Source organism: Gymnoscopelus microlampas (assembly GCF_963454915.1).
Source record: "Gymnoscopelus microlampas genome assembly, chromosome: 16".
Taxonomy (NCBI): Eukaryota; Metazoa; Chordata; class Actinopteri; order Myctophiformes; family Myctophidae; genus Gymnoscopelus; species Gymnoscopelus microlampas.
Window position 1 is genome coordinate 36623893 of NC_139953.1, and position 22043 is coordinate 36645935.

Below are 22043 nucleotides of genomic sequence, written 5' to 3' on the forward strand. Positions count from 1 at the left end.
AAAGACTAAAGAAAGACTAAATTAAACCTAATCCAACAGGAAAATACTGTTAAAAATTCCTGAATATTCTTAAGATGTTTGAATTAAATATTACACATCTGATATATCGGGTTTTTTTTCCATCCACATAAATGTTACCATTTCTTTTTCACTATGACATAACGGAGTACATTCATAGGACTAAGACAATAAATCCCTGATGTTTTGAATCAACTTATTGTACAAGTCATGAATACTTTTTTAGCCTCGGTATTACAGGCTTGATCCATTGGCAATGGTGCAATACAAAGAACACACAAGGTCAAAAAATAGGCACTCCAAACAAATCATAACAAGTGCTTGCTTTTACAGATCTCTCCCGCTAATAACTATTACGCTGCATTTCTCAGCAACTTTTCCTTCATGTTATAATAAACCAGTATTATTTGGACTTCAATTTAAATGTAAGAAATTGTGCTCCTTTCACATACAATTTAAATGGAAATGTGGAAAAATGTGGGTTCTCGATTTTTCATCCCAACGAAGTATTTGAAAAAGTCTATTCTACATATAACTTCTCATTTGAAATTTGAAACATCACTTCTAAAAAACTATAAACAAAATGGGATTTATGCAACCTGGGAAAGAATGACAATATACAGGTGTGCACAACGCACATGCAGAGATAATGTCCATCCTACTGACATCCGCACGTCAGTCGCCTCCCGCAGTCACTGGATTTAATTAGCCACTCATTCAGCGCGTCTCATGCAGCTTCCAAAATAGAAGCCAGTTTTTTGACATCCAGTGCTGTCCCCGTTTCTTTCATCCCCTATCTGTGCAAGTAATAATAGCTCTGACCCCTCAATGTGAACGAAATTAATCAAAATGACTTTTTTTTCCCTCCAAAGTTAATGGATGTAAAGAGAGCGAGAAAAAGTGTGTATGTGTGGTAAAAGAAAAAAAAAAAGAAAGAAAATTAGCCAAGCTTTCACAACGTCCTCTATGCATGAAAGGCAAGGACAAGCTTAAATGCAGAGAGCTGGGGCACTCCTGATTTACTCCCCTCTCCCCATGATCTGTAGCCAAGCCAGCAAGATGACCGAGAGAAAAAAAATACAAGTCCATGAGTTATGAATCTTCCCATCCGTGTCACCATACCTCCACCCCCCCACCATCTAATGCAATATGCTGATTAAATTACTCCAAGGGCTCTAGAACAGGCCTAGTTTTCTCCCACAATTGTTTTAATTTTTAAAATAATGTAACCTACATATTAGGGCTGGGCAATATATATCAATATAGTGGATATTGTGATATGGCAAAAGAGTCGTCTTTTCCTTGTTTTAATCAGTTAAGCCTTATTTTATCATTTGAAATATATATTTAAAAAAATAGCCATTGTACCAGCTTAGAACGCATCACTGTATGCCATTATTTTTTATCAATAAATAAAATGTTATATCATCGCAACAATATATTATCGTCACAACTTAAATACAAGTATTTGGTGGAAAATGATTTTGTCCATATTGCCCAGCCTTAATACAAACACGAATGATCTTTCTTTTTTGTGTGCCTTTTCAAATAACTCCATCATTGTGATTTTATCTTCTTCGACTTAGCACTAAACTAAGTCCTAGTGAGGAATGGAGGAGTAGGAAGTGACTAACAGATGAGAAAGAATGTTAACTCATGCTCACGTTCCTCTCGTCATTCATAAAACCACAAAGTACAAACTAAAGAGGGCATACACGAGGCAGCTCTGATGCATGTTACTCCAGGATGAACACACATTTGATCATCATCATTGCTCCAGGATATTATAACCGACACAGTACAAGTCATGTTCATATATTAACCACTGCCGGTGCCACTATTTTGGGCATACCATTATGTAGTGTAGTCCAATAGTGAAAATAGCTGATCTACAAGCTCACATGTCACCAAAGACTGACTGTGAACGGCACAAATTGTAAACGCGTCAATAAATTGTAAATTGTGTCAGGAATCATGAACGGATTTGATCGGAGCTTTTTCTTTTTTTAAAATCTGTGTGCCAACTCTATATAGAGCAGTGGTTCCCAATCCTCAAGACCCAAAAGAGACTTTTGGCGTCTCCCGGGAGCCAAACGGACAAAAATATATCATGGATTAACCCTAAACCAAGTTATGCCCCAAGCTAGAATAGCTGATCTACAAGCTTGTACATCTTGTAGATCCACTATTTTCACCATTTCTTACGTTTTTAGATTTATGGAATTTCTTAGATTTTCCCTGAAAATGTTTAGATTTTTAATGTTTGAAAATCTTTGATTAAAAAGGTAGGGTAAGTGATTTTCTTTGGTTAAAATAAGTGTTAAATAGCTCTATATTCTGATAGTACTCATTGCTATAGAGTGTTTGTTCAGTAAAAGGAGTCTCCTTGTCTCTCCACCTCTTTATAAAACAGAAAATGCATTTTCGTTTCAGTTTCATTTCAATTTTATCCAATCAGGATAGAGAACTCAATCAGGATTCAGATTAAACAAGTGAAATTGGAAGTGATGACATTAAGAAATGAGCAGACAAAATTGGAACTGGAACACAATAAAAATTAAGCTTAAAAATGGGTACTTTCTCCTGATTGGCTGAGATTTTGACACCTACCGGAAAATGTATTTTCTGTTTATTCAAGAGCTGGAGAGACGGGGAGACTCCTGTTACTGAACAAACACTCTATAGCAATGATTACTATCAGAATATAGTGCTTTAACCTTTTAACAAAATACTTTTTGTTTTAACCAAAAAATATCACTTATCCTACCTTTAATAAAAGAATTGTAGGAAACCCCAAAAATAGTTAATTTACTCGCAACCCAAAAATGGGTCCATTGTTTGGGAACCACTGATATAAAGCATCATCTGGAGGGACATGCAGGAGAGCGGCTGGGACAGAGCACAGTAAAAAAAAAGCACTGCTGGTTGTTCAGTCAAAGCCAGCAACACCCCCAGGCAACCAGGTATAAGCCCGTGGTGGGTCGCGGTTTCCTGCACTGATACCTGTGACGACGATCTTGGGAACATCCAGAATGGTGCCGTACGATGCCGTTTTACGGTGGCCTCGTTTGTACTGTGGGCGTGCTGCAAAAATACACATACACACACATGGCTGCCGACACAAGCATGCAAGACTCAAGGACAAAAGCTGGACTGGAAAACGGAGAGGAGAGTCTCACTTCCGTTTTTTTTCCAGGTCAGGAGGACACACATGCATGTAGCGTATAATAGCATATACTGGACATGCAAAAAAGGGGGCCGCATGCACCCTGTCAGTACCAGCGGTTTGTGGAGGGCGTTTCCACGCGAGCAGGCAGGCACAGAATAAAATATCTCCAAGCAGGGTCATCTCTCAAAAAGCTGTTTGAATAGAAGCCGTTCATAATAAAAAAAAAAAAAAAAAAAGGGCATAGCTATGGAGGGCAATGATGCTCAAGACATTGGGGAAAACCTAGAGTTCTCTTTGAAACTCCCAACTTTAAGGATTGTACTGAGAAATCTAACATACGTTTTGGTGAAAGTCCAACCTTAAGGATTCTACAAGGACAACAAAACAAAAACTAAAGGATCCTTGACCACATGAACCCTAGCAAGCCTAATCTGGGCATGTCAAAACGGGCGAACGTTCTGCGAAAATAGGCAAACGTTTGCCGAAAACAGCAGATCGACAATATCTGCCATTATCGGCAAAGAGATTTGGGGTCAGTGCCTTACCCATTATCCCTAAACGTCTTTGCCATATATATATGCCACTATTTTAAAAAACCTTTTCAAATACTACAACTACAACTAGCCGATCTACATCGACACGTTGTGAGCTTGTAGATTGGCTATTTGAAAATGCTTTTAAAAATAGTAAAAAATGACAAAGAATTTTAGGGATTCATGGGTATGGCACTGGTGAAAATAGGGCCCTTGATGTGGAGCGGAAAAACGAAGGGACCTAGTAAATATACCGGCCAGGGGACCCAGGTCAACAAACGTTCACAGGGTTCAAAGTGATTAAAATCTAATCAAAAAAATAAAGATAAATCTCGGACATAAATCTTAAAAACTAAGCATAGAAAAAAATGTCTTCTTTAATCATGACAGGGCTGCAGTAGGATGCTGCATTCCAATTCCAGCCTTTGAAGAAGGAGGGGAGATGATGATCGACAGGCTAGTTTGACAACGTCTCAAGTGTGTGTAGGGGGGTGGGGGAATGAGGGATGGGGGGGGTTGTCAAACGGATGCATCTGCATGATGGAGTGAGTCATCACCTCCCGAGTGATGAAAGCAGATGAAATGGATCTCGACTGTGGAGCTGGGAGTGTGTTAAGACAGCTGATAATAAAACTCTATTGCATTTCCTATAGAAATCCTTTGCTGCATAACAATGAAGTTTGTATGACTTTTCATTTCTAAAGAAGGTCACGGAAATGTCCGATGATATTGCTCCTGCAGTTAATATTATTATTATTATGTGTGCCACAGTGTAGGTGGCTTGCAAATTACCTGCGGGCGCGAAAGGCATCTTGGGCTCCAATTCCGACAGGTCGGCGCTCATTCGTTTGCTGTTGTCGGAGGACGGCAGGCACTGCTGCGTCCGCAACGTCAGGCTCTCGACGCTGCCCCCTCTGGACAGAGGTAGGGTCCTTAGAGGGTCTCCCTGGAAGAGCGCACACACACACACACACACACAAAAGAACACAACTGGAGCTCTTACTTTGGGGGACACGTTGTACATGGGAATTTGAGAATTGATGAATTAATCCATTTATCTACATATTCTGTCTTTATATCAGTAGTTCTCAACCAGTGGTGCGGGGACCACCAGTGGTCCTTCAGGGGGTTCCAGGTGGTCCCCAGCTATATGATGGAGAGTTGTTAACCAAATGGACCCTTAGAGATCTTTAACTCTTGAGAGCGTAAAATGAATCCATTTGGTTTCATTCTACGCTCTCAAGAGTTACATTTTTGTTAAACATCTGCATTACTTAATCAACGTTCAACGTTCAACGTTCAACGTTTGCCTGTTATCTCCATCTATTGGTACCACATCAATACAGCATTGAATTGTGGACAAAATCGTATCCAACGATAACAAAATATTCAAAGTTTCCGGTCTGAGAGTCTACTCTAAATCTCATCAAGCGGTGGTCCGCGGCTCAAATGCCGAATAAATAACGAACCTCGATATGAAAAAGGTTGAAAACCACTGTCTTTATATTATCAAAAGACCCAGCTTTGATGGCTTTGAAGGATAGGAGGAGATTATAAATTATATTTTGCCTTTGGTTTGAACTGGTTCGGTGCAAACTGAGTTGTGATCTTGATAGTGTCATTGCTTCCTAGGGAGTCGCCGTGCTCCCTGTTGGTGTCGCTTTTGTTGCTCGTGCTGGTGCAAGTGTAGTCCACGTAGGAACCTGCGATCGGGCCGAGAGACAGGAGACAAGTTCACCCTCATCAATCTCACATGGTGAAAGGCATGAATGGTTACGGAAATAACTCTAATGAAAATGACCCAAAGAATAGTAACCAACATCCAAATATATAAGTAGCCCACCCAGCATGGGTTTTTACTACTACTACTACTGTACCTGTACTGGTTGCAGAGTTACTCTGACCCTCATCTGAATACTGGTATGGATATTGCAGGGGCTCATCAGATCCTGGGAAGTACTGAAAGAAAAGAGAGACGGAAAGGCATTACTGCATGCTGGAATGGTCTGGGTTTATGATCAGCTCCAATGCAGATATTGTTTAAGTCCCCCTCTAAAACAGCATTTTCTCGCCTTTGTGTTTCTCCGCTGTGGAACGCTGTTTAGAAACTGCTACTACTGGAAAATGGCATGACGCCGATTGTAAAGTTCTTCTCTGGGCCACTCACACAGCTACCCTGTGTGTCTACAAACAGTTGAACACGTGATCATAAGGGATTTAGCGAGGTCTGTGGCGAGGTGAAAAAGTAAGTGAGCCGTACCGTTCACATGGCGAAACCAAGGGGCAAGTCTTAGATATTTACGATGAGGCCGACACGGAAGCTTATAAATGGCCAGAGTGGCGCTGCTTTACCCTGCGCCGACCTGCGGTGTCAGAAAGAATTTATTTTAACGCAAGTGAATGGGTTTTTTGACAAACTTTATACAAGATTTTCTTACTGTAATAAAAATTGTCATAAATTCTATATGCTTCCAGTCGCTAGTTTAAAGTCTCCTTTCAATCATCAGGATATGCGTTTTGCTAAATTATGGTCCTATTTATTTTACAATTGACGATAAAGTAGGCTATTCTCTAGGAGGGGCGGGATGATTTGATTGACAAGCTACACAACCAATAGCATTCATTCCCCGCCCCCGCTCTTGATTGACAAGCTACCCAATCAATAATGGTCTGGTCTCATTCTCCAGGATATGACGCGATATTGAAAGATGGCGGACCTACAGTCTTGGAACAATCGGCTTCATTTTCGGTCTGTAGGAAGCAGCGGAGTGGCTTTGTCCATCTCATGTATACAGTCTATGGGCGAAACATGGTGTTTTTACACTGGGCTGGAGAAGAGAGACTCCGCCCCGATCGGAATGTTTGTTGTCTGAGCGGCGTGCACGGATCGCCGGTGTGTTTAGAAACGATTGGACTAGCGATCATAATGAAAATGTGTTTTTTTAAAGTTATAAAAAAACACTAAATCGCTAGCAGTGGGCAAACACAGACAGAAATAAGTCTGGCAGTGAATGAGTTAGTGAATGAGTTAATGGGTTAAATGTAGGCATTTTATTTTACAAAAAGAAAAAGAGCAAGGAATCTAAGTTTCCCCTCCTCATAGTCTCATATGCGTCATAATTATTACGTCATCGTACAGCATGGCATTGAAGCCCATATAGACGACAGAGCGTTTGCTGTGAAGGATTAATTACCCTCATTAGATGAGTCATGATCTTAACGATCTCCTCCATGGAGGGCCGCTGAGACGGGTCTTTGGACCAGCAGCGTGTCATCAGGCTCTCAATGGGCTTGGGCAGGTTCTTGATGAGGGGAGGACGTGTGCCTGAATATCAACAAACACAAGTAAAAACACACATCCCATCACACCACGGCGCAGTTACTCGCATGCATCAGTGGTGGAAAAAGAACTATGTAAAAAAAAAACAAAAAAAAAACAGAAGTCTCACTAGACGAGATTGAAATCTCGACATTTCAATCTCGTCTGGCGAGACTTCTGTTTTTTTTTTTTTTTTTTTTTTTGCATAGTGTTCTGTCACTATGAACGTCAGATCTCGCAAAAAAAAAGAAAAAAAAAGCTATTCAAATATGTGATCTAACGCATGGCCTATCCGTGCACGTTTTAAGCTGTGGCAGACCCGGGATGGAGTTATGACATTTTTCTGCTGTACCATTCATCCTAAGATATCATAACATCATAGGAAAGGTAAGAAAAACTTAGTCTAAAATTCTCCTTTAAGTAAAAGCATTTTTTTAATCTTAAGTAAAAGTATCAATACTGCAATGTAGAAGTTAGAGGTGCTGCGATTAAGCTTTTCGCGATCCGATCCCGATCAGGCAGCATCCAAACAGATCCGATTCCGATCAATACCGATCCGGCACATAACAGTCTCTATACTGTCCATCTCACGTTGACGAAGTCAACATGAGATGTTGCTGAAGTGAACATAGAAGTGCTGGATAGAACTGCTGGAGTTTGATCGGAGCGTTTGATCGGTCATTTTCGCTGCGATCCAATCTCCATTTCTTAGCTGATATCGCGCCGATATCCGATCTGTTAATCGGATCGCGGCATCTCTAGTAGAAGTACTCCGTTACAAGTAAAAGTCCGGAATTAAACATTTACTTGAGTAAAAGTACAAAAGTATTGGTATTAAAAATGTACTTAAAAGTATTAAGTACTCATTTATGCAGAATGTCCCATTTCACAAATGTATAAAATGCATAAAAATCCTTTGAAAATAGCAGATCTACAAGCTCACAACGCGTCGCGATGAGACACATTGTGTGATGAAAGATAATTACTCTAACAATTGAAAAACATTCAAATAACTGTAACAGGGTGATTATGTAATAATTGTGACAGGCCTAAGACTTGGGTTGTATTCTTGACTAGGGGTGGCCACGTGCCAGACCACCGACAACACGCACCCAATTGTGTGCCTTCGCTGTAATTTCAACACTTACGGCATCACACCAAGACATTTACGTCAGGTACAATTCTGTTAACCCATTAAGACCGGGAAAGAATCTGTGTCATTTTTAGATTTCTTTGGCTATTAAAAAATAGCAGATCTACAAGCTCATAGCGCTGCGCCGCGCTACGAGCATGTAGATCTACATTTCTTTTTTGCAAATCTTTGAATTTCTTTTAAGCGTTTTTTTTACTCAAATCTTTGCTTCTGGGGGATTCTACAAATGTCTTTTTGAAAGAGTTTTGAAAATAACTTATGCTGCTATAATATCAGTGGTTCTCAAACTTTTCTCATGTCAAAGGACCCCCAAAAGTATTTTTAAAATGTATTTGGCCGCGGACCCCCCCCATCTCAAAATATTTTGTTCGCTTTAAAACAATATACATATTCAAAAATGTGCAAAAAAAAAAACACTATATATTTTTTTCAAAAATAGCAGATCTACAAGCTCGTAGCGCGGCACTTGGTGCCGCGCTACGAGCTTGTAGATCTGCTATTTTTGAATAGCACAAAGAAAATCTTAAAATGACACACACACAGATGCGTTCCCGGTCTTAATAGGTTAATTTATGCTAAATCCCAGGTTTCCTGAAGCTGGCACAAAGTGGTAATGTGTCAGCGAGACGGATTCAGCAGTGCGGCGTATTAGACTCCATGCTCCCCAGATGTTTCTCGCGTGTCTCATTAGTATGCGGCGCCATCCGTCTCCGCACAGAGAGAAACTGCGGGGAGTGCAGCCACACAGGTGAACCCGCCTTTTAATTGCTCTTTTTCTACCAGCCCCCCTCCTCTCAACTCATTTACTCCACCAGCAGGCAGAGTCAGGCATCGGAAACCTTTGAGTTGAGCTGTGGTGGAAAGTAACTAAGTACATGTACTCAAGTACACTTTTGATTTATTTTTTTTTACTTTACTGGAGTATTTCCAATTTACTCCACTACAATTATTTGAAAAACTTTAGTTACTAGTTACTTCGGATTATTACTGCAAAACATACAATAACCACTTCAGCCATATATACATTTCGTTTGAAAATAGCAGATTTACAAGCTCACAATGCGTTGCTACCAATATTTCGCAACTTCCCACAATTTCACCGCATAAAATTGCAAAAAAAACTGCATATTTCATCGCAAAATCAAGGATTTTAGCCCACATAATCAAGAGTTTTAGCCCGCATAATCAAGAGTTTTAGCCCTCATAATCAAGAGTTTTAGCCCGCATAATCAACAGTTTTAGCCCACATAATCAACAGTTTTAGCCCGCATAATCAAGAGTTTTAGCCTGCATTAATCAAGAGTTTTAGCCCGCATTAATCAACAGTTTTAGCCCGCATAATCAACAGTTTTAGCCCGCATAATCAACAGTTTTAGCCCACATAATCAAGAGTTTTAGCCCGCATAATCAAGAGTTTTAGCCTGCATTAATCAAGAGTTTTAGCCCGCATTAATCAACAGTTTTAGCCCGCATAATCAACAGTTTTAGCCCGCATAATCAACAGTTTTAGCCCACATAATCAACAGTTTTAGCCCACATAATCAACAGTTTTAGCCCACATAATCAACAGTTTTAGCCCGCATAATCAACAGTTTTAGCCCACATAATCAACAGTTTTAGCCCACATAATCAAGAGTTTTAGCCCGCATTAATCAACAGTTTTAGCCCGCATAATCAACAGTTTTAGCCCGCATAATCAACAGTTTTAGCCCACATAATCAAGAGTTTTAGCCCGCATAATCAAGAGTTTTAGCCTGCATTAATCAAGAGTTTTAGCCCGCATTAATCAACAGTTTTAGCCCGCATAATCAACAGTTTTAGCCCGCATAATCAACAGTTTTAGCCCACATAATCAACAGTTTTAGCCCACATAATCAACAGTTTTAGCCCACATAATCAACAGTTTTAGCCCACATAATCAACAGTTTTAGCCCACATAATCAACAGTTTTAGCCCGCATAATCAACAGTTTTAGCCCGCATAATCAAAGGATTTTTGCCCGTGTTTTTCTGGAGGCCGGTCTACCTTGTTTTCTCAGTACTCACCATTGTGCACGGCCCACATGATCCGGAAGGCCGGCCCTCCGATTTCATCGAAGGGCTTCCTGCGCGTGATCACCTCCCAGAGGATGATGCCCCAGCTGAAGACGTCGCACTTCTCACTGTAGTTGCTGCCTGGAAGTAAAGGAGAGGAGCGACCATAGAGTTAAAAATAATAAGAGAGAGAGGGCACCGGAAATCCCCCGCCCATCCACTTGCATTGAGTTGCTCACCCCAGTGCATACTCCACACACAATGTGCAACCAAGTATAAATCAGGGGTTAGAGTGGGTGTGTGTGTGTGTGTGTGTGGTTTGGGTGCTTGGTTTGATATGGCTGATTGACTGACAAAAGCAATAATTGTCTGTGTTTGGAGATGAGAGCTGAGTAAAGTGCCTGTGAAAGCTCTGGGAGGAGGATGAAAATAAGGGAGCAATTTTAACACAGGAGCGCTCCCAACTCGCTTAACCAATTAATACCTGAAGCCGATTCTACACGTCTCCTAAATCCCAACAGTATTTTGAAAAACGTTTTGAAAACGTTTCTATATCTTTTTCATGTCAAGGACCCCCAAAACTATATGTACTTGCGCCGTCGACCCCCAATATTTAGTTCCAGGAACCCCCCAGAAGCAAAGATTTGAGTTAAAATGTTTGCTTTAAAAATATATATAGTCAAAGATTTGCACACATTTTCAAGATTTTTTCAAAAATAGCAGATCTACAAGCTCATAGCGCGGCACTCGGTGCCGCGCTATGAGCTTGTATATCTGCTATTTTTGAATAGCCAAAGCGCAAAATAATGTTTTTTTTGCTCAAATCTAAAAATGACACAGATGCGTTCCAGGTGTTAAAGGGTTAATTACATTGCCCGTTATTGCGGAATTAAAAAAGCACCGGCGCAAACGTGGACACATTAAACACATGGACATACAGACCTATGTTAAAGATGCTGCGTGGGGGGGACATTCCGATAGCGGTGCACACAGTGATGCTAATTCACTGTAAGGGGGGGTTCAACACGGGGGCAAACGCGCGTTGCTTTAATTGCACGGGAGTCGTGTAACTCCCCACCAAAAACAAGATAATGACTTGCCTTAATTCGTGTTTGCTCCTGACCTCCGCTTGCCAAGAACATGTCTCATAATGCATAAATGCATTAGGCTGGTGGCTTGAGTGAGAACACTAGAGCGCTAACACTCTCTTTAGTCTCTCGGGGGAAATAAAAACCACAAGCATCATTCCATTCATCTTTCTCTCAGTGTGTTTGGGAGAGGACCATCAATAAAAGGCTGGAGACTTACTATGGCTGGTCACAAATTAAGAATTAATGTCTTAAAACTGTTAGCGCAAGGCAGCAGTTTTGGGAGAAAAAAGTGACAAAGCAAAGTTCAAGCAAAGCGAAGAGATGAGAGGGCACCATTATCACCAGTGATATGATAATTGGATGCATATAGTGTGATGGGACATGCTTAACATTATCAGGGACAGTAAAGGCCTTTGCAGACAGCAGGGTCCCCACACATTTTTACCAATGAATTTCCAAAACTTTTCCCGAATATTTAACCCAATTTCCAGGCCTATAAAACAATCATTCAGCGCAATAATGAGTCTCTTACTCCTATGTGCAATGCTAAAGACAGGCAGTGTATCAAAAATAAAGCATAGAATGGTATAATTCCATTCCAAATTTCGTGCCAAATTTACTAACTAACTACGCATCACGCTGCAGCACGTTCACGTTGTGAGCTTGTAGATCTGTTCTTTTTGTCACTTCCAGTATGCATTAGGCTGCAATCACGCAGCCCGTTCGGCGAAAAACTACTTTTGTTAAATCAATAGCCAAAAACAATGCATAGCCAAATGTTTTTTCCAGGACCCTTGATAAATTCCAAACCTTTTCCAGGACTGGAAAAAGTGTTTTCCAATTTCAAAATATTTCCAGGAATTTCATGACCGTGGGGACCCTGAGACAGGGTGCGATTAGTCAATCAGTTTTTACCGCATGCGAAAACACGCACAAATCGAACTGGGTTCGATTGAAAAAAAAAACACAAATTCGGAGCCGGTGTGCATGTGCAAGAGGTCATAGAGAACCATGTGTTCATTTAAAAAATGAGATTGTCCGTTTTTTCTGTGCGTTTTTCGCACCCTGTCTGCAAAGGCCTTAAGGCTGGGCGATATGCACACAACATCAAATAACATGATATGTTTGACCACAGCAAATAAAATGTTAGACCCAATGCATCAAAATCGATATTGTGACAATATTGTACTGCGACGATAATATATATACACAAGTATAAAATAAGGCTTAAGAGATTAACACGAGGAAAAGGCTATACTTAAGGCATATCACGGTATTACAATATCACAAATCCTAGTCTCAAATTACAATATCGATATCATACATATCGATATATTGCCCAGCCCTTCAGGGACAGGTAGGGCTGTCACGATTACAAATTTAAGTTGACGATTAATTGTCACTCAAATAATTGCAATTAACGATTTAATTGTGTTTGGCATTGAACATATGAATAAAAAAAATATTTCTGTTTGTCTTATAGGCTTCGTAATCAAAAATTGCAAAGGGCAGATATGACAAATAATTAAATATACAAAGAAATTGACATATTTAATCATTTATACAAGCTCACAACGCCTCGTGCTGCGAGGCGTTGTGAGCTTGTAGATCGGCTAACTTTGGCACAGAGGTATAGGTGTACAGGGAAAAAAAAGAGCAGAGCAAGTAAACAAAAAAAGCTTAATCTGAAACACAATTTTATACAATATAGAGGGGGGTCCCTGCTTCACCTCTCTCTCAGCTAGGGGGTCCTTGGCCTGAAAAACGTTGGAAGACCCCTGGATTAGACGATTATTATGTAATAATTGTGACAGGCCTAGGGTACAGGTTAGCTGAAGCATTTAAAAGAACTCAAGAAGCCAGTCAGTCATACTTGCCTTCAAATACCTCGGGGGCCATCCAGGCAGCACTTCCTTTGTTATTGGTCATGTGGGTCTGAATGTCGCACGCCGTTCCAAAGTCACATATCTTCAGCACGGTGCCACCTTGCACGAGCAGCAGGCTGCAAACAGAACAATCCCACAAGAAACTGAGTCTGGATAAAACCGACAACATCTCTCAAGTTTGCAGTGGTGCAAAGTGACTAAGTACATTTACTCAAGTACTGTACTTAAGACATTTTTGAGGGTATTTTACTTTACTGGAGTATTTCCAATTTTCAGTACTTTTACTTCCAATTCACTTCATCTGAGAGGCAAATATAGTACTTTTATTACTCCACAAAAATTACTTGATAACTTTAGTTACTTTTCAGATATACATTATTACATCATAAAACATACATTAACCACTTAAGCCATATTTTATAGGCCATTTGAAAATAGCAGATCTACCAGCTCACAATGCGCCGAATCGCGGCACGTTGTGAGCGCGGCGCGTTGTGAGCGTTGTGGGCCACCTTTTCACATTAACCTTAGCTGGAAATGGAGGGGTCCCTCAAACCAAAACAGCCATCTTTATCGTAATGTTTACTTATCAAAATATATTGCCGTGTTGCTTGTTGGTTTTACAGATCTGTTGGAAGTTATTCTAAATATACTAAGGCCTCTAGACCATAATTCAGATAGTCTAGTACTAGTAAGGACGTTTTCTGTAAACAAAAACACAGGGATAACGTGAGCTAAAAGAAGAAAAAGAGTATAGCAAATAAAGACCTACAAGAAAGAAAAACACAATATAACAAAAAAAACACCAGCACAATGACCCAGAGCTGTCAAGTCGTCAGACTACATTGGCCCAGTTATTCCCAGAAACTCTGTGAGAGTTCTCTAGGAAAAACGGACCAGCTGGTCATTCCCACAGAGTCAGCCAGGGGCTTTTTCTTTCCACAAGAGTCCAATAAATAACCTCTGGAGCCTGAACCGCAGTAGACATCCATCAGTACCCACTATGTAAGGCAGTCCTCACACCTCTCAACAGGACACACACACACACACAGAAGTGGAACAGGAGGAACAAAAAGACGAGCCAACCACAAGCTCCAGAGGCCACGACAGCAAATCCTGCACAGTACTGTAATTCCCATCACTAACCAAATTAAAAAGTATGTCATTTGCTGGACAATGCATGTGATTTTTTCTTTGTTTTACGTCATTTTTCTGCAGGTGTGATGTTTTCTTGGTGCTGCTATATTAATGCTTTTCCATGGCCAAATGGTTCTATGCATAGAGCACCGAAGTCTGACGTCACTGCCGCTAGAGGGCGGCGTTTATTTTTCGAACACAGTTCTTATATGAGGCGATCTAAGATTCTCCAATTTCAACCATTGACATTTCAACACAAAAAAATAAAGCCACAACCCAGGGGGACAGCGCCCTCTAGTGGCAGTGATGTCAGGACTTCGGTGCTCTAGTCCATAGAAAGTAAAGCTTGACTTCTACTCAGTTGCCCACAAGTGTCGCGTGAGTAAATGGTAGATCTACAAGCTCACATGGCATCTCAATGGCATTTCCATTTGCGCACTCTCGGTTCGGATTGAAATGGTTTAAACCATGCCCACTACTCTTTGGCAAGGTTTCATAACTGGCCGAACAGTGTAAGAGGGAGAACTTCATCAAGCAGGTATTCAATGATTGGTTTTACATTATGAACTGCAGCAGAAGAAAAAAGTACTAATGATCCGAGAGTGAACTGAAGAGCTTCCCCAAAAGCATGTCTGAATATTTACTGCTGGACATTTGGAACTATTCAACACGAGTAGTCACTGCTGCCTATATACACTCAATACTCACGTAAATAGCTTTGGGTCTCAGTAGACAAACCTTTGTGTGTGAAAAACAGAAGCATCTCAATTGCAATGCTAAACTACCCATTAGATGGCCCAACAGATAAAATGCTTAATGAATGGTGCAGGTCAAGGCATATTTAAATTTGGATCAGCATCGGCTAAGCCCAGACAAACACCATTGCGCTTCACCCATCATATAATCAGACGTGATCCACAACTTGCGACAGAGAGGCAACAATGCATGTTTACTCTTGACCTGGACCTCAAATTTTCCCATCTTTTGACCAACCTCTATTCAAAATGTTTCAGTTTAGAGTGCTGACAATGTTCAGTATGCAAGGAAGTTAAGTCTAATGTTGCATGGAAAAGTAGCTGCAAGGCTTGCAACAAATGTTTTTTTTTTGGCGATATGATCAGGACATCCTTTATACTTTGTAACTCAACAAAAACATGTTGATGCAAAAATGCCACTGACGCCGAAGCATATCAAATAAGGCTTTAGAGTCTGAGACCTCTCTCTGTCACTCTCTCAAATACACACAAACAAGTGAGATAAGATCTCTCTCTATCTGTCCATTTTGCTCCCTCCTCTCTGGTCTAACTGCCTGTGTTAATGTCATTCACGCCATTACTTGCCAGATTTATGTTGTCAAGCCCTAATGTCATTAGTCGCCTTTTTCCTTAGGGATTTCCTACTTCCTAGTCCTGACTCCGGGTCCACTGCTAAGGGGAACAAATGATAACCGTTCACATGACCCTGAAACAAATGAACCACATAACCCCTATATACTTTGACCATGGTCCCACGGGGTCTATCCTTGGGACTCCCCCCCTTCACCAAATCTCTTTGCCGAAAATAGCCAATCTACTATTGCTATTTCTGCAGAATGTTCAGCTATTGTGACATGCCAACAATAGGGAAGGGACGCTTTCCATTAAATCTGGGAACGCATCTGTCTAATTTTAGATGTCTTTGGCTATTCAAAATTAGCAGATCTACAAGCTCATAGCACGGCAACGAGTGCCGTGCTACGAGCTTGTAGATCTCCCCCCTTTTTAAGTGGTCAAAGGATACTATTTCAGCACAGTGAAACGGGGGAAACGAGAGAGAGGGGGAGAGAGAGAGAGATATATCAGTGAGGAGGAGGAGCATACTTGGGAGGCTTGAGGTCCCTGTGAATGAGAGCCTTTGGTTTCATGCCATGGAGGTAGGCCACGCCCTGGGAGCACTGAAAACACCAGCTCATGGCATGGGAGGCAGTGTAATAGGGGAGGGGCTCAGCACCATGCAGCACTGTGGACAGACAAGAGAGAACACAATCACAACACAGTCACAACCACAGACACAAACACAACCACAGACAATGGCAGAGTACAACACAGTCACTTTTGTCATAATTATGAAAGTTTCTTAAACGTAACTTTCAAGTGAAGTTTATGGGGGGAAACTTGAAGGGCTGAATCAACATGTGGGTGTGTCTCAGTGTGACCAGAGTCACAAGACACACACACACACGCGCACACGTGCGGCCGAGCGTGCACAACACAGACACCATTGGGTGGTATGGCAGCAACGACGTTCTTAACTTTCTGTGTGCAGTGCATGCACTCAAACATTATTGATCATGCGTGACATGACATGATGAAAGCATTAGTTTTCACATTGGTAGTCAGAATAGATACCTTTTTTTAAAACTACATTCGAATGGCAATGTTAGCATTCGAATGTAATAAAAAACTGTCACATTCAAATGATATTTGAATCGTGAAATTCATTCTGACAGCCCTAATGTGTATCAACACTCATATTTAAAAAAGATAAATTCCATGAAGAAAAACAAGAGTACATTGTTCCCAGAATAGTAACAAAGGTCCCAGGAGATATTTACGAACAAGTGAGGAAAGTAATTGTGAACTGTGAGTTCAGTTGTGCTTCCTTATCGCAAGGAGAATCCATTTACATAACCCTGCATAACTTTTACCCTTTAGGAATGGAGGACGTTTCACCCTGAAAGTGTTTTGAAAATGAATGTAGTCTTCTTGCGTAGCCACTAGCCAGACATTCAGAGATCTCCGCCTACCGATACATGTGGTGACATTTCATCTAAATTAAACCAATGGGCTAAAACTGGGTGGAAACTATTTGGAAATGTAAAAAATAACTGACATTAGGGGGGTCCTTCATATTAGACTGTGATATGAATGGTTTTCAAAGCACACAACGTAGGTTTTTTCCCCCCCAAACAATACAGTAGGATTAAAGATGTAAATATTGGACACAATTCTTCACCAGCCACATATATTACAAGCATTTGATTATTTGACTTTTTCCTTCTATCCTACAGTTTCCTTGCTCTTCCTTCTATAGACGAATCCACAGACGCACTGCCTGTAGGCGGCCATTGCTGCTATGGCTGCCTACAGGCAGCACGTCTGTGGATTTGTCTATAGCCATTCTTCCTCCCCGCACCTGAAATGTCACCCACTCCTTTACACCTGTGATGAGACCACGCTGATTCTGAGACTAAATATTAGCAGATTCAGACAGTGCTCACTTCAGGAGACCAAAGCGTGTACTAAAATTGTACTATTGGCGAGGCGTGGAATGCAATATATTCTCGAGGAGATCAAGGCTCCTTGCCCATGCACTTGAATTTTGATTTCCCCAGATGCATCAGTATTAAGTGGAGATCTGACGATCTAGCTACACAAGACTAGTAAATGTATAACAGATAGGGGCAAATTTGAAACACCTTTATCACAGTGATAAAGGTTTTAGCACAGATTCAGATAAATGCCTCGAGAAGTACTCCTGGGATCCATTGTTTGTGTAAGGCTATTATTTGCCTAAGTAATGTCCATCTGTTTGATCTCTGTGGCAAGGTAAACAAGAATCTAGATTACTGTGTAGGGCTTAGATAATAAAACAATTGTACAAAAAAGGACAACATGCAAACCGGGCAAAACACCTGACAAGGCCTAATTCAACATTGCACTTTCTGTTTCACAAACAACTACGCAGGCCTGAGTGATATTGGTTGTAAAGGGTCATAATAGGCTCAGTGGTCCGGTAAATGAGAGACTCACCATTATACAATGACCCTCCTTCAGCATATTCCATCACCAGGCAGACCTTAGGGCAGAAAACATTCATGAGGTTAGTCTCATAAAATTAAACCACCGCCTTCATTAAATGTGTAGCCTATTAGGATTTTATTTTCCACAATTAGTACTCGTTGACGAATCAATATAAAAAAATGTACTGACATGTAACTGAAAACGGCCACCTATAAAAATAATCATGTCATGTTCCCCAAATGATCAAGATGCTTAGCTATGCAGCCCTACAAAAATGTGCAAGTCTATCTTGTTGCAGACAGTAAACATTTAACTGCACAGTCAGAATATTTGCTTGTTTAGTCAAAACAGATGCACGATCAACTTACTGGATTATGGCAAGAGCCATATAACTTCACAATGTTGGGATGACTCACTCGTGAGAGTTGCCGAAGCTACGGACAAATGGTTAAGGTAAAGGGTTAGGATCAATGTGTTTTAGCTGCAGAACACTAGTATCATCCAATACTACTGAACAATTATTTCAATTTACAATACAATTTGCCCGTGTGAACACAGTAATCTGTGTATTGCTGGAACAAACGTGACAATAACGGTAAACATCATAGCAGGAACTGGTGGAATGCTAAGGACAACAACAATACCTCAACAATAAAGGCCTTTCTTTCCGATTCACTCTCAATGGTCTTGATTGCAACATCTTTGCCTTTCCATTTGGCTTTGCAAACAACACCAAAAGCCCCTCTGCCCACCACCTGAAAACAAAGAAAAAAGAGCCGTCAACAATACAAACTGAAGTACATACATTCCCTCAACTTTTATTTATTTATATTTTACTAATTAACCCATTAAAACTGGGAAAGCATCCGTGTCACGTTAGATTTCTTTGGCTATTCAAAAATACCCGATATACAAGCTCTTAGTGCCTCACTTCGTGCCACGCTATGAACTTGTAGATCTTAAAGGATTTTTTTTTACTCTTTGCTTCTGGGGGTCCCTGGATAAAACATAATTTGAGATGCGGGTCCGTGGCCAAATACATATACTTTTGGGGGTCCTTCAGATGGAAAATTTTGAGCACCGCTGATATAGCAAAATAACATTTGCTCTATCACAACATTTCTTACTTTTCTGTATGTAAAGCAACTTTGGGTACTTAAAAAAGCGCTACACACTGAGTTATTATACCGTAAATACTCTAATAGTGAACTCTATTCAATTAAAACCCGGGTCTCTATTAATGACTGGGGGCGTTGCAAACAAGCGATTAAAAGCCTCTCTTCTAATACAAGCCTCTTTTTGTACAATACAATAATAATATAATACAAGCCTTTTTTAGAAAAAAAAAGAAATATAGGCCTCTCTCTTATATATGCCTCCTTTCAATAAAAACCTGGTACCCGCTACAGTTGAAACAAATAAAAGCCTGGGTCACTATTAGAGGATTTACGGTAATCATTATTATGTTTTTCAGAAAAACATGTTATAGGATTTAGAAGACATTTAGTAGAAATGGGCCTCAGGTCATAATGGATTAAGTTGTATATATTCCTGCCAGTAAAAGCTAATAAGAGTATTGATGGTGTTACATTAACCTACCTCCTCGACTTCAATGTCCACATACTCAATCTCTTCAAAGGGGTATCCAGGAGGTGTCTCGTGCATGTCTGCGGATGGTAACCCTAAAGACATTACCGGCTGAAAGCCAGTAACTTACTGAAGGGAAAACGTCAAAAAAAGACAAAAAAGTAAGTTAATAATATGACAATATATCATACCTGCCAACACTAGAAAATCTGGATATTTTCTTTGAGGCCTAATAATGCATGCAATTTGTATAGAGCTTTTCTATAATTTTTTAACACAGACAGTAGATGTAATTTCCTGTATTCTGGTGCATTTTAACAGGGAGTTTGATTGCCCAAAAATTCAGCATACATTTCAATTCACGAGCTAAGGAGGTGTTGGCAAGTGTGCAACCATATATAAATACATACATACATACATATATATATATATATATATCTCACACCCATCTCATACAACAGTCATCTACCTACCTATATGGCAGTGGTTCTCAAACTTTTTCATATCAAGGACCCCCAAATTGACACTTATTACCCCACGGACCCCCATTTGAAAAGATAAGCCCCCCGGCTTATCTTACCCCAAAAGAGAAGGTTTTTTACGGCTCTCTGATTCTCAACCATTTAAATTTCAAGGACCCCCAGTTTGACATGCATTAGGCTGTGAACCCCCATTTAATGGCATTTATACCTCTGGGACCCCAATTCATATGGTAAAATCAATGTTAATTTAACTCTGAGAGTGTACAAATGGTTCCATTTGTACACTCTCAGAGTTACAGAGCCATAAGGGTCCATTTGGTTCCTGTCCATCATTTAGCTGGGGACCCCCTCAAGTACCCCTGGGGGTCCCCGTACCCCACTTTGAGAACCAATGCTATATGGGACGACTTATTTTTTTAAACGAAGTTAAAAACGCATGACTTAAAAACACAATTTATTTTCAAAATTGGACGTATTTTCTGTTGAAAACACGTCATCTGTAAGTGTAACGACCTATGTCGTCATTCAAACAAGTGACGTTATTCATGATCAACGTGTAAAACCCTGTAAACACTTATAAATAAACACTTATTAGTCCTGAGAGAGTCTCCAGCTGTGTTTCTGTCGCGACAAGAAGAAGCTGTCAAACTATCACAGCTGATCCGCTAACGTTGCTAAGCTAACCTTGTAGCTAATCAGCTAGCCGACGCTACTGCCAGAGGGAGGAATAGCAGATCTACAAGCTCACAACGCGTCGCAGCAACACGTGCGCCGTGAGCTTGCAGATCGGCTGTTTTTGACACGCGCGACGCAGTCCTACGACGAAACACACGAAGAAAAGCAAGCAGCATACCTGCTACTGCAACAACAAGTTGTTATCTGCTTAGCAACATAGTTACTGGAGTTATTATAATAAATAACATTATTTATTACAACACACTCTCTTCATACTTGTCATAGCAAGAATCACAACTAAAAAAATAAAACAAAACACCACTTACTCACACAGAGAGGCCCTGCGGCGTTGTTGTAATAATGGAAGAGCTATTTAGCCAGCTAGCCTGGATGCTAACGTTAGCTTAGCCGAGAGCAATTAGCCTCATCAATCCCAACAAGCCCGTCGCAGTTGACCGTTTGTTGACCATATGTATGTACATATATGTATATATGTACATATAGGATAATGTCTACTGTTGTTCAGGTGCGGGACAACAGCTGCAGCAGGGTCATGTCCATGTCGTTCCAACAACAACAACAGTGTCCCTTAGTTGTTGTTTCCAGTAGTTTGACAGCCAGACATAACTTTGTTCCACTAGCCTGTTTAGCTAGCTGTGTATAAATATGTTCTCCGTACTAGCAGCCAGCCAGCAGCTCTATCAGGAAGTGTGTGCGGCGTTGCCAGATGCTGTGGGAGAAATAAGCAACCCAGGTCTATGTGTCATCATGATTTGTGTGCATGGGGATCTCATCTTAAACAAGCTTAGTGCTTAATGAGTCTCCCAGTTTAGTAGACCTCACCCGATCTACTATGAATCACCCCATTCGGGTGTAGACCTTGTATTGTGAATTTGTACTTCCATGTACTGATGTTCTCATGTACTAAATAAAGTACATCAATCAATCAAAACCATCCCAAAAGAAGCAAGTTTTGATTGATTGATTGAATAATTTATTAGCAGTTTGCAAAAAAAAAAGCACAGGAAAGTACAGTTCAATACAAGGTCTACTAAGAGGATTTTAAACCCAAGAAAGCCTATGGCTTATAACTTGTTTCCATTGGGGTCCTTTGTACTCAATTCATCGAAACATTATAATGACATGCAAATATACAATCCTATGCAAACTTGCAAAGC

At 40.5% G+C, this 22043-nt stretch overlaps 1 protein-coding gene across 3 annotated transcripts in view; it reads right to left on the reverse strand.

Moving 5' to 3' along the window:
• Positions 1 to 21541, reverse strand: part of map3k7 (mitogen-activated protein kinase kinase kinase 7) — a 33089-nt gene extending 11548 nt beyond the window's left edge. The window contains exons 1-13 of one of the 3 annotated variants that reach the window (XM_084082876.1): positions 21196 to 21541; positions 19721 to 19837; positions 18766 to 18876; positions 18490 to 18555; positions 18131 to 18176; positions 16199 to 16337; positions 13190 to 13318; positions 10238 to 10362; positions 6915 to 7045; positions 5598 to 5679; positions 5290 to 5423; positions 4513 to 4666; positions 3022 to 3102 (exon numbers count right to left, since the gene is read on the reverse strand). In XM_084082876.1, the coding sequence (XP_083939002.1) occupies positions 3022 to 3102; positions 4513 to 4666; positions 5290 to 5423; positions 5598 to 5679; positions 6915 to 7045; positions 10238 to 10362; positions 13190 to 13318; positions 16199 to 16337; positions 18131 to 18176; positions 18490 to 18555; positions 18766 to 18876; positions 19721 to 19813 (1291 nt within the window). In that variant the 5' untranslated portion in view covers positions 19814 to 19837; positions 21196 to 21541. Of the gene's footprint in view, positions 1 to 3021; positions 3103 to 4512; positions 4667 to 5289; positions 5424 to 5597; positions 5680 to 6914; positions 7046 to 10237; positions 10363 to 13189; positions 13319 to 16198; positions 16338 to 18130; positions 18177 to 18489; positions 18556 to 18765; positions 18877 to 19720; positions 19838 to 21191 lie in introns of all 3 variants that reach the window. The other 2 variants (XM_084082875.1, XM_084082877.1) reach the window with 2 other exon arrangements.
• Between the last annotated feature and the right edge of the window lie 502 nt (positions 21542 to 22043).